Source organism: Dysidea avara, chromosome 10, assembly GCF_963678975.1.
Source record: "Dysidea avara chromosome 10, odDysAvar1.4, whole genome shotgun sequence".
Classification (NCBI taxonomy): Eukaryota; Metazoa; Porifera; class Demospongiae; order Dictyoceratida; family Dysideidae; genus Dysidea; species Dysidea avara.
Window position 1 is genome coordinate 28,829,776 of NC_089281.1, and position 12,099 is coordinate 28,841,874.

At 38.0% G+C, this 12,099-nt stretch overlaps 3 protein-coding genes and 1 long non-coding RNA gene across 6 annotated transcripts in view; 1 reads left to right on the forward strand and 3 right to left on the reverse strand.

Moving 5' to 3' along the window:
• Positions 1–4,708, reverse strand: part of LOC136237253 (neural cell adhesion molecule 1-like) — a 34,660-nt gene extending 29,952 nt beyond the window's left edge. The window contains exons 1-5 of the mRNA XM_066027592.1: positions 4,496–4,708; positions 4,097–4,357; positions 3,777–4,043; positions 3,410–3,721; positions 2,023–2,295 (exon numbers count right to left, since the gene is read on the reverse strand). Of these exons, the coding sequence (XP_065883664.1) occupies positions 2,023–2,295; positions 3,410–3,721; positions 3,777–4,043; positions 4,097–4,357; positions 4,496–4,580 (1,198 nt within the window). The 5' untranslated portion in view covers positions 4,581–4,708. The remainder of the gene's footprint in view (positions 1–2,022; positions 2,296–3,409; positions 3,722–3,776; positions 4,044–4,096; positions 4,358–4,495) is intronic.
• Positions 3,401–4,619, forward strand: LOC136237265 (uncharacterized). The gene is made up of 2 exons (XR_010692358.1): positions 3,401–3,533; positions 3,596–4,619. It is a non-coding gene; the product is annotated as an uncharacterized lncRNA (long non-coding RNA).
• A 349-nt stretch (positions 4,709–5,057) lies between the features above and the next one.
• On the reverse strand, positions 5,058–5,939 carry LOC136237264 (coiled-coil domain-containing protein 186-like). Its single transcript, XM_066027605.1, has 4 exons — positions 5,691–5,939; positions 5,466–5,535; positions 5,268–5,417; positions 5,058–5,215 (listed from the first exon to the last, which is right to left on the reverse strand). The coding sequence occupies exons 1-4, from the start codon at positions 5,822–5,824 to the stop codon at positions 5,156–5,158; spliced, it is 414 nt and encodes a 137-aa protein (XP_065883677.1). The 5' UTR covers positions 5,825–5,939; the 3' UTR covers positions 5,058–5,155.
• LOC136237260 (coiled-coil domain-containing protein 186-like) lies at positions 5,711–11,991 on the reverse strand. 3 transcript variants are annotated; one of them, XM_066027600.1, is made up of 13 exons: positions 10,939–11,797; positions 10,807–10,884; positions 10,534–10,755; positions 10,084–10,215; positions 9,244–9,327; positions 8,890–9,032; positions 8,651–8,831; positions 8,528–8,602; positions 6,796–6,868; positions 6,448–6,527; positions 6,365–6,396; positions 5,908–6,137; positions 5,711–5,851 (listed from the first exon to the last, which is right to left on the reverse strand). In XM_066027600.1, exons 1-12 carry the CDS (start codon positions 11,026–11,028, stop codon positions 5,951–5,953), a joined length of 1,377 nt encoding a protein of 458 aa, XP_065883672.1. In that variant the 5' UTR covers positions 11,029–11,797; the 3' UTR covers positions 5,711–5,851; positions 5,908–5,950. The 3 variants fall into 3 exon arrangements, 2 of the variants coding, with proteins under 2 accessions (XP_065883672.1, XP_065883671.1); XM_066027599.1 differs by lacking the exon at positions 5,711–5,851 and having other exon boundaries at positions 5,941–6,137; positions 10,939–11,991; XR_010692357.1 differs by lacking the exons at positions 5,711–5,851; positions 5,908–6,137; positions 6,365–6,396 and having other exon boundaries at positions 6,453–6,527; positions 6,796–8,602; positions 10,939–11,991.
• Positions 11,992–12,099: the final 108 nt, after the last annotated feature.

The window sequence follows — 12,099 nt, forward strand, 5'->3', positions numbered from 1 at the left end:
CAATGTTTTCTGACTTGGTCTTGTTTGCCAGTTCACAAATACCATTTGGTCTTCAAGTTGTCTTTCTACTTGAATTAATACACTGTGAAGTGACAGCTGAACATAGTGTTATAATACAGGCTGGCAGATGATAATTTGTATAATAGCATTCCACATTATATTAAAGATATTTCAACCATCACTGCATACTTAAAAATGTTTAACATGGAGGACACGTGAACGTTGAAATAAACAGCCTCAAACCTTCTAATGTGTGTTACAGTATTTGCACCACACTCCTGAGAATTTGTAACTGCTTCAGCAAGGCACTGCATAGTTCACATCATATCCTTGACATTATCTAATCTGTTATAGTGAGTGAATCATAACACTAACAATAGGAGAAACAAAGAAATTAATTTGGAGAGCAACCAAACTGAAGGAGCATAAACTCGTGGCAAAAACTTGCAAGTACAAAACCAGGAGAAAACATTATGTTGATTTGAGATTTGCTTCACTTGCATGTTTGTTTTTTTTTCTTCCCTTCTTTGAAGCACACATTCCACATATTGATTTTCAGTGCACTTTACTAGAAATTGGTATGAACTGTGCAGGTTTTTACAGAGTCACATTTGTTACCTTATTATAGCCACTTTGTGGTAGTTTACAGAGTACATCTGTCAAGCAGAAACAGTTTTACTTAGTGATTAATAGTGCACTCAGTATATGCACATGCACACACATTCAAAATAACAGCAGTGACAACTTAAGCAGCAGGGCTATATACCACCTTAGCATACCAAGACCCTGGACACACAGACAGATTCATTGTGTTATGTGGTGTGCATACAGCGTCCTGCGATTTGTCTGCACTGGTTCGTAGTACTGAGTAGGCATGACTGTGTTAGCAAGGTAGTTGAGGGATTTGCTTTGTGTGTGTGTGTGTGTGTGTGTGTGTGTGTGTGTGTGTGTGTGTGTGTGTGTGTGTGTGTGTGTGTGTGTGTGTGTGTGTGTGTGTGTGTGTGTGTGTGTGTGTGTGTGTGTGTGTGTGTGTGTGTGCACATGTATACCATTTAAAGGTGGAAACTACAGACCAAACACAGAAACTATGACTCAATATAATGGCATGTCACCTAGCCAATAACAGCCTAAGGGTGGAATTGAATTAAACTGCTTGTTAACACCAATCAAATGATACTCAACTCCACAACTAATGAAATTCACATTGTATGATCAACTATGGAGTAGTTTGCCAGCAAAGAAAGAATTGTAAACACATTACTGAAAAGATCACATCAGGGGGTATGGCCAATAGTTATTGAACACTTTGACATACTGATTACTGGCACAATTGAACTGAAGAAATGTTACACTTAAAACGTTTACAGCTATGACAGTCCCAAACAATGGGAGAAGACATTCTCTCATGACCAATTTCATCCCCTCCTGGCAAACAAAATTAGGACATCCTGCTTTCTCATAAGGTAATCTGTCCCATGCTAACACTAACAATACAGCAACAATTACTGGTGAAGTTTTTAGCATATGATCTCACACTATTAGCAATGGTTACTCTCCCTACCAAGTTAGGAAATCCTGCTTAGGCCATTGGCCATTATAAGGAATGTGTGGCCATTTAGTCAATAATAACAAGTGAATTAACCACCCTAGTTCCTTTACAAACAAAAATCAACAATTTAACCAGATTTCTAACCAAAAAATGAGTTGTAAGTGATTACTCCTGAAAGTTATTTAGGGCCCACACGGAAAGGTTGTACATTAGTGACACTCAAGTTGTGCTAGTTAGTGTATTCAAAGGTATTATCACCTGGTGTTCTTAAATTGGTTGTAGGAGGGAAGGCACCTACCAATAAATGCTTGATATATATATCCTCATGTGAGGCTAATATATAGTCTAATGGTGACAAATGTAATTAAATATTCCTCTTGAAATGCAATAAAGCTTAAGCCATATAAAGCAAAGAACATTAATCCATCCCTAAAAGTCCCTCATAATATAACAAGTACTAATATTTAACTCACTTGTCATCGCTAAGGTACTGTTTGGAGGGCTTGGCAGACTCCCTTCAATGGTGGTTGCCCTTATCTCAATTTCATAAACTCTATTTGCAGTTAGTTCAGTCAATGTCCGTGTAGTCTCGTCACTTGGGATGTTATCACTGACAAGTATCCAGATATTACCTCCTTGCATACGATAATGTAACCGATACGTGACTGACGATAACATATTCCATGCCACTGCTATTGAAGTTGGACCGAGTGGCGTAGCCTGCAACACCGGAGGCTCTGGTGTTCCTGAAAAGGAAAACACATTTGAATTAACAGGAAACAACATGTGAATTTGAAAATGCTTGCATAAGATAACAAACACAATTTAAGGTCACTATCAATATCAGGTATCACTATGTTGCTAAGCAACCATTTAAAAACATCCAGCCTACAGGCATGGATATTATATACCATGTACCAGGGATTGCATACCGACTTCATTAACACTTATCAACACACTACTTCTTGTTGTACTTCAATATACAGCCTTCTGTTAGTAATCGTAAACGTTTCCCATAAAACTGGCCTTTTCAACATTTATTAGACAGTAAAAAAATACACTAGAACACCTTTCAATAGACTGAATTACCAGGAAAACGCTTGAAATACAGCATAAGCATCGTACAAGTGATTTTACAAGCCTCAAACTCACCATAAATGATTCAAAAAACCAAGCTACAATCATCATGCCTATCTTAAACCATTCATCTGTGTCCACTCAACCAGTAGCACCATAGTGACATATTTAGCCATTTAACAAGAGCTGAGATCCCCAAACACCTTCCAACAATACGAAGCGGAAACCACTATTTTCTGGTTTTGATACTTGATTGATCAGGATCTGGCCTCTAGCCATTGGAACTGTAGAGGGTACCAGATATGATGCTGTTGAGCTCCTGTAAAATGCCACCTAGTACAACCTTGTGCGTGGTACACTCGAGTACACTACAAAGGAAAAGTGTTAATGAGTACAACGAGGATCGTTCCTTTGAAAACCGGCAGTTCAAAGTACTATCCGGATAGTAAATTATTATCCGGATATCCGGATCATACGGATATCTGTTTCAGCTCTAGTACGCAATGCCGGGTACATGTATATAATATCTATGCCACAGGCAAGGTATGCTAATAACAACACACAGGAGGTCAAGAATAGTTTACATTAGCCAGCCAAACAGTCAGGACACACACAGCAACATGGTACAACAGGCTAATAAGTGGTCACAGTGTTAATCAGATTTTCATTGACTTCTTAGCATCATAATTACCATAGCAACCACAATTTTGAATCCATACAACTATAAATTGCCTAAATGAACAGCTGGTGAAATTAATTAAACACATATCTAAGTCTTCTTACCAATTTTTCTAAAGCTGAGACACTCTCTTGTGGATCCAAAGTTGTTTACAGCAACACAGCAAAACTTGCTGGGTCCAGTAATATCATCATCATTGAACTGAAATCTGCTGGTGGAGATGACTGGGTAAGAATTAACTGTGTGCATCACACCCATTTGAGTATAATTCTGTACTACAATCCCTTCAGAGTTTCTTTGTTGAAAAATTACATTGGATTGTGGATAGCTCACAATGTTACAAGTCAAATTTACAATAGCACCAACTCCAACTGTGGCACTGTCAGGAATTCTTATCAATGTTACAAACGGTTGAACTACAAAAGTGACACAGACGAGTCAACACATTTACAACCAACAAGCTAAACTCACAATTTATCACAACGTTGTATTCTTCTGTTTCAATGTCTGCACAATTCTCAGCTGTTACACTATACATGCCAGCATCTGTGTGTTGTACATTGGTTATTGTGAGGCTGGTATCAGCAGTAGTGATCCTTGGGTCTGACACAATATCAGCTCCATTGAATCTCCATGTCACGTTGGGTGGGGGAACACCACTAATGTCAACATTTATCTGCAATGTGCCATCCTGCACGAATTCCATGTTGGAACTAGTTGGCATTATTCTAGGAGATTCTAGGAAGAAAAGAACGCTGAAAATTAGCATAAAAATTCCAGAGCAAACTTACCAGCGACTGTCAAGTAAACTGTGAACATATCAGATCCAGCGGGAATGAAACACGTGTATCTGTTCGCATGGCTTGACATAACACTTGAGATATAGAGAGAACCATTTGTAAGAATCTGACAACCTGGACAAGTATCTTTATTAATCGCTAGACTGCCTGATACGGTCCATCTTATAAAAGCGTCTGGATTTGTTGGTTGGCAATCTAGTCGAGCAGGAAAGGCAATCTTCGCTGTCGTATTCACAGGTTCAATTGAGAATCCTATGAAAGGGAGAAAAGAATGGCTTTGCAATTGGGGACGAACAGATTTCACAACTTTCAAAAGTTTAGTGTTGATCACAAGAGTAGGTGTACTAGTTTTCTGTTAACAACATACAAACAAACAACAATGCGAAATACCTTCTTGCCCATGGGTAGTTCGATAAGACGTGAAAGCAAGTACCATTTGCAATAACAAAACGTAACAGCAACGTCGGAACTCCATAATTCCTCACTGCAACTACTAAAAATTCCAGTTAGAAAATATTTGAAACAACGAGGCAACAGGGGCGTAGGAAGCAAGGGTGCACCAATATTTCCAGTGGCGTAATTTTAATGGGTTCAGCACACTGCTATACCGCGGTATTTTACTGAAAAGATCGAGATACTCTAATAGAGCAGTCAATGACTCTATTTAAGCAGCCACATTCGACTTTTTTTTTGGTCTTCAGCTTTACCATAGATACTGTACTAATAACACTATAGTATCTATGGCTTTACCACTGGGTACCCACAAGTAAAATATCCTCGGAAATATCTTCCTACGCCTCTGGACAAATTGTTACATGAGTAGAGACATGCAGCACCACCAATAGACGTTACGTCAAGTGTTGCTTGCATTGCACATTCTATGCATGTTTTTGTAAATGAAGTACATTCCATTCATTAATATGGTCAGCGAAATGTTAGTAATGCCTTGGGCGTCCTGCCACACACATCATCACAAGCATTATTAGATTTGATAAACAATAATAAATTATATATTCATTTGAATCATGGTATGAAAAATTACAATTGACATCATCTTTGCATGCGTTGTGTTAAAATGGCGATTTGATCATCAAGAGTTTTTATATTATCCTGTAAGAAAAAAGGCTGATAAGTTCACTACAAAATTGCTAATTATGCTAACCTTTAATGTTATATTTTTTAAGATTGTGTCTTCAAGAACTGCTTGTAGTTTTTGATTGATTTCTAGTGATAACTCTAGGCTCATGTCACCACTGTGTGCACGAGATCTGAACACAGATGCCATGATGCCTCCTTTGCGAGATCTAGATACCTGAAGACACACTTAATCAACTGATGGGAGGTAATACAAATATCTCACCTTGTCTTCATCCATACGAGGCGTAGTTAGAACACCTGATTCTTCTCGTATCAAGTAGCTCTTGATAATTCTGTAAACCAACAACACAAGTTGGTAATCTAAAATATGACGTATATGTAGAGTATGTATAGCAAATAAAAACATGCAACACATGTGTGCACACATACATACGTACACACATATACATGTACGCACACACACACACACACGTACACACACACTCACTTGGATTTCTTTTGTAACTCCTCTGTTAATTGTCGAATATGTTCTTCTAGAAACTCAACCTTTTTGTCCCTCTTTGCAATATCTTTGCGAGACTTGACTAACTTGTCTACCAACAAGGCTTTGTCTGGTCCCATTGACTGTACTGGGGATGGTACTCTATCCTATTAGTGACCAGTACACACATGTTCACACAATAGAAACTAACAAAATGACACACTTGTTCAATATAGCAACTAAGATTTCATTGCAAACAAATCTGTCTATTGTATTTCTGTTGGTACAATAAAATCTGGAGCAGTCATTGGCAGTTGGTCGAGCGATCCTGTGGGAGATTTCTGTGGTGACTTTCCACCTCCCTTTGACCATCGCTGATCTTCACCATCATTGTTTTGACCAGACAGTGCATTACAGTGGTTAGCCCACAGCTGTTGTTGCTGCTCAATATACCTACACATACATGACTGCTGATGTACACACACCAGAAACACACCTTTGAGTTTTAAGGTAAAATAAGGAGTGCATGTCTATAATGTGTGGTAACTGTTAATAAGTTTCAATAGAAAGGCTTGCCAACACTGATGACAAAACTAGGTCTTCATTTACATATCCAATTACAAATTAATGTAACGCTAGTATCGCTAGTATCGCTAGTATCGTGAAATGGCTGCACTCACCTCTTGCATTCTGTTAACTGCTTTTGTAGGTCCTAAAATGTTAGGAAGCTAAAAATAAAAGTTCTGTGTGAAATATTGCAGACCTTTAATGATCCTGCCTGTTTCTTCTTAGCAACGATTACTTCATTTTCTTTTTCACCCAGAGCGATGGACAGCTGCTCAACTGTATGTAAACATGGGAACAACATTGAGTGCCATTCAAAGTAACAAATCACATTACTGTCACCAAACTAACTAGCCAATTGAATTAGCAAGGCTGGGGGAACCACAACAGAATTATACAGTAAGATATTTCCACACACTAAAGAGACAGCTTGGGGGAAATTGGGCAACAATTTGCATGCACAAAAGACAAACAGTGACATTGATCAGACAATACAAAGTGGCAATTACACTAGCAGCTCTGCCAACAGATGTCAGACTAGACTAACCAGCTTTGCTCTTGTCTATTAATGCTTGTTTAAGCTCTTCAGATTCTTGTGCTACCTGACTCAGTTGCTGGCTCTGTGTAAACACACACAACAGACACAATAAACAACAATATCATGATTGCTGAGGCTGTGTGGGTGCTGATGAAAATCGCAGTTTGTCTTCTTTTTCTAACAGACAATTTTTGATGTAATCAAGAGGTTTAAAACAAAAATATATGTATGGATATATAACTGTCAGGACCTTTTTAGTTTGTTAAGAGAGGTCTCAGTGTATTTGATAGTTGACAATGTGGAAGTACTAAATACAGTTTTAATGCATTACCTCTAATCTGTACATCCTTGACTGGGTAAAGAGAAAAATAAAATGGATTTTATCAAAAGGTATACCCCTACTATTGTTTAATTCAGTGCTGAAGCCATCACTATTATCACCTGTGGCCACATGTTACATAACTAGACACATGATACTATTATGAGTTAAATAACAGTTTAGTAGAGTTATGATGTAACAACTAAACTAACAATTCCAAACAAGATGGTTAACTCATTGTTACAATATGTCATGTTCCCCACTAATGGATGTTATCACAAGACTTAATGTGTGTGTGTGTGTGTGTATTGCGCGTGTGCATACATCAGTGCAACCATCAGATCCTGAAAGCTTTGTGACAACGTTTACCTTCCCAACCAAAGTACAAATATCATTATATAGTATCATGGAATATTCACTTGTAAGCCCCTTACCTTTTTAACAGTAAACGTCACATGTGGGAAACTGTTATTCTGAATTAAAGTTGTTTAGCACAAATGAAACATAAGACAGATGACCTTATTACAGAGTGAGCAGGTTTCACTGTATCAAATAGACACTGGGACAATAAAACTATGTTACACCTGTTAGTGTGTATGGGACTAGACCTACTGAGACCAATAACTTGTTCCTCATTACAGTGGATTTTTTCTATGTACTTCTCACTTCATAGGGCTGGTAATAGAGGACTCACCATACTAGTTTATACACAAGCTACTGGGATTATAGGACACTGATAATATGGGCTAGAAAATGAACAATGTTATCGATGCCACATGTTATGTTTGCCCATGCGATCACAAGTCTACAAAGCATGAACATCTTCCCTCTGGACCTTCACCACATCAGTAACATATAGTAGTAGTCTGATGGTACAACAATGTAATGGCATGCGTAACTGCATGTGTGAAAAGCCTTCAGTGTTATAAAACTAAACTTTAGAAGTGGTTCCCTTATAGAAACATCTCACACCTACAAGACGTGTGTGTGTGTGTGTGTGTGTGTGTGTGTGTGTGTGTGTGTGTGTGTGTGTGTGTGTGTGTGTGTGTGTGTGTGTGTGTGTGTGTGTGTGTGTGTGTGTGTGTGGGTGTGTGTGTGTGTGTGTGTGTGTGTGTGTGTGGGTGTGTGTGTGTGTGTGCCGGTGTGTGTGTGTGTGCCGGTGTGTGTGTGTGTGCCGGTGTGTGTGTGTGTGCCGGTGTGTGTGTGTGTGCCGGTGTGTGTGTGTGTGCCGGTGTGTGTGTGTGTGCCGGTGTGTGTGTGTGTGCCGGTGTGTGTGTGTGTATGCGCGCGTGTGTGTGCATGCATGTGTGTGTCAAACTGTGATCGATGCATGCAAATGTGGTGTGTGTCTGTGTGTATTACAATAGTAAAAATATGGACACAAGCAATACAGCATGAACTACTGAGCCACCTACCACCTACCAATGAGGTGTTGGATTTATTTAAACTAGTAATTTCTTCACTCAGCTGTTCATTTTCTAATGTTTTTTCTGCCACCTATTTTACAACAAATAATTGTGTAATATTCAGTTACTTTGGCTATACCTGAATGGAGAGGTTGTCTTTTGTTGCTTGCAGTTCCGCGTTTAGGCTTGTCAGCTTCTCAGAGAACTCTAATAATTCCCTTTCTTTTTCTAGACAAGAAGCCAAGTCATTTTGAAGGTCTGCACAAATCAGCTGCTGCTTCTTTGCAGATTCCTCAAGCTGTAAACATTTTGCTTCTGATCTAACAACGTTAACATATGGGCCAAGTGAGACCACTATGCCACAGTCAGCAATCAAACCTTTGAAGTTCATCCTGAGTTGGCTGAAAGCCTGAGATTTTGTCATTCAGTTTCTCAATCTGTTCCTTTAGTTGGTTGTTTTCACAGCGAACCTGTTCTGATGTCCTATCTTGTTCGTGTAATGACTTCTCCATCACTGACACCTGAAATGGTATAAAACGATACCACCCCATTTTCTGTTTTGATTACACTTAAATTTCAGGCTCTATTAAGTACAACTATGTGAACACCTCAATCCTACATCTTAACACCTCACCCCTTAATATAATGGGACCCCCAGCAATCAGGATATAATCTATTATAAGGATGGCAAGCAGTGATTTGTTTTGTTAAATAGTGTTAACTGGTTGATACCTTATCTTTCAAAACTCTGTTCTGTAAATATTCTTCCAGCATTGACTTGGTAGCATCCAACTCTCTTTTGTTCACTTCATAAAGCTGTGTAAAGTGATGGGTTAAAAATACAACTAAAGGAGCATTGAAACAGTCATAATTATGAATTTAAAATATAACAACAACAGTAATTATTTCAGATACAGACAATTTAAATTTCACACAAACATTCTATTTGGATTTGGTAAATGTTGCACCTTAGGTGCACTAACTTTCTCACACAACCTTTTCTGCTACTTGACCAAATTTTTCCTTGAAGATTACATCACATACACAATTACTGCACACCAATTTGTTAAATATTTTAGCACAAAAATTTCTTTTTATGTTCAAAGCATGCATGACTTGTTTGAGTATCAAAACAATTTTTATACGAACACAATCACACACCATTGTGTTAACACTATTGTCTGTATGCAGCTGAAAAGCTTTACAAACACTCTCATAACCAACTTCAACCTAAAGCTGGGTACATGGCCTCCCTACGTGAAGCCTGTATGTGTATGCAACTGTGTTGAGCATGGAACTTCTCCTATTCACAATATAATATTGTATGTTATGAGTATCAGGTGTCATGAAAAATTCTAACATGTAGGGATGCTGTACATCATTATTGAGTAACACGCTATATCCAAGGATTAACAAGGATGTTAGATTATTAAGGTAAGTACAGCAAACAGTGTCAGGTTACCATAGAAGTATTTTAGCCAGTCTATTAAGTGTCATATTAGAGAACATTTATACTAAGTGGCATTTAAAATTACAGCATTAATCCAGCTGTTACATATTTCTAGTTCTCACAGTTATCCACTGAATGTTAACAGAAAAACTTAGTCCCATTTGATCAGCTATCTCCTTCTCGTGTTGTTTCAGCTCTCGTTTTGTTTCTTTTAGCTTAATGTCAAGGGTGGAGGATTTCTTTTCTTCAGAATCCTAATGACAATAATCACAGCTGACTACAGCAAAGAACATGAGGTCATGAAGTACACCTAGTTACATGTTTAGGACTTACTTGACATGGTCACTATAACAGACGGCAGTTACCAAGTAAGGTTTAACTAATTGTACAGAAAGGAAGTTTAAAAGGACACAAAAACTGCAGTTTACACTTCATGGTGTTTACATACAATTTACATTTGAAAGAGAACGACTTCTACATGATGTTACAACACATTAAGATACATATATAGCTGGTACCCCTAATGTGCCCATCATAAGATATTACACACACACTGCATCAATGGCACAAACCTGATATGTAACAATCATGGCTTTCATGTCATTACGAATTTGTTCTCCTTCTTCTCTAGATTCCTGCATCTGTAAGGTGGTCACCAGCTTTGATTGAGTCTCCTTGTGTGCTTCACTCTCAGGCTTTAGCTTGTTTTGTGCCCACTTTAGTTTGACGTTCAACGAGTTAACTTCACCACGAAACTTTGTCACCTCCTCAGTCTTTTCTTGCAGTGAGGATTCCTATAATAGATTAATATGTAGTAGTTGGGAATTATTTGAATATCAGCTTACCAATTTCTCGATTGTTCCGTTTAATTTGGTGGTGTCAGCTTTCACCACCTTATATTGAGCTTTACTTTTCTCATTATCCTGTTACAAAGTACAATTGGTTCTCAAATGACATCAGGGAGGAGGGAGGGTTACCTTTAGTGTCTCCTTGTATTTCATGTTTAGCATGTCATTATCTTCTATTAGTGTTCGTTTGTTTTTCTCCAGTACGGCTAGTTTACCCATAATACGATCTTTCTCTTTACAAGTTTCTTGGTACAACTTGCTTGCCTCAATAGATAAAATAATATAACCTTCTTAACAACCTGAGTCAACACACAATATAACAAGTACAATATGCTAGACCACCTCAATATGGTAACCCATGTCAAGGAGGTCCCATACATACCCTGTAGCTAAGGTGCAGTACCAAAACATAGCTACAGTATGACACAATGTCCTCCAAATAAGGCAATCTCATTTTAAAGGCTATGAGGTTCTCACCATCAGTTCCTAGCTGGAAAATTATTAAACAACAGTAACAGGTAACCAACACACTAGACTTGTCTTCTATACTTGTTGCTAATACCAGCTGGATAAACTTTACTGCTTATTATTCAGTCAACTTGGATGGGTATTACACAAATACCAATAACAATAGAACTACATTCATTGTAGCTATGAAGTTGACTCTCCACACAATTCGGGGCACAGTGACAGGAACTCAAACCAGAACTTAATTTACCATCCATAAACTTCCACGCACTCCCATGCATTATTGAATTGACTAGCGTTACCGTCATTACAAAGTCTCAGTTTTTGTTGTGCAGATCTCACCTAGCTCAGGTTTTGCTATGTGCATTACATGTAGGGATGACCAGCCATGCTGCATGCATTCTTGATTGTAGGTCCCTACTCAGATAGCAACACTCTGAGAATTTTTCTTGCAACTTAACACAGACAGCCATTGCATCAATTTGCATGGCTAAAATTAATAGGATGAATCTAGACTTCAGAACATGAATATTATGCTTTCCATCAGTACAAACGTTTTCCAACAGCCATACAGATATAACTGTGTAATGATGTCAAAAATAATCTAGTGAGACATACTTCTATTATGATAGCCTTGTTAGTTTAGTCCACTGGAAAGAAAGAAAACAATTTGCAGGACAAGATTTCTTAACCTATTAACTATTTCTATCCTTGGGCTGTATTGGATCATTCATGCGTCTTCTCACATATTGTCAACAAAGTTACACTACAAAACCAACTGACTTGATTATTTTATGCAATGCTAATTTCATTAATATATAT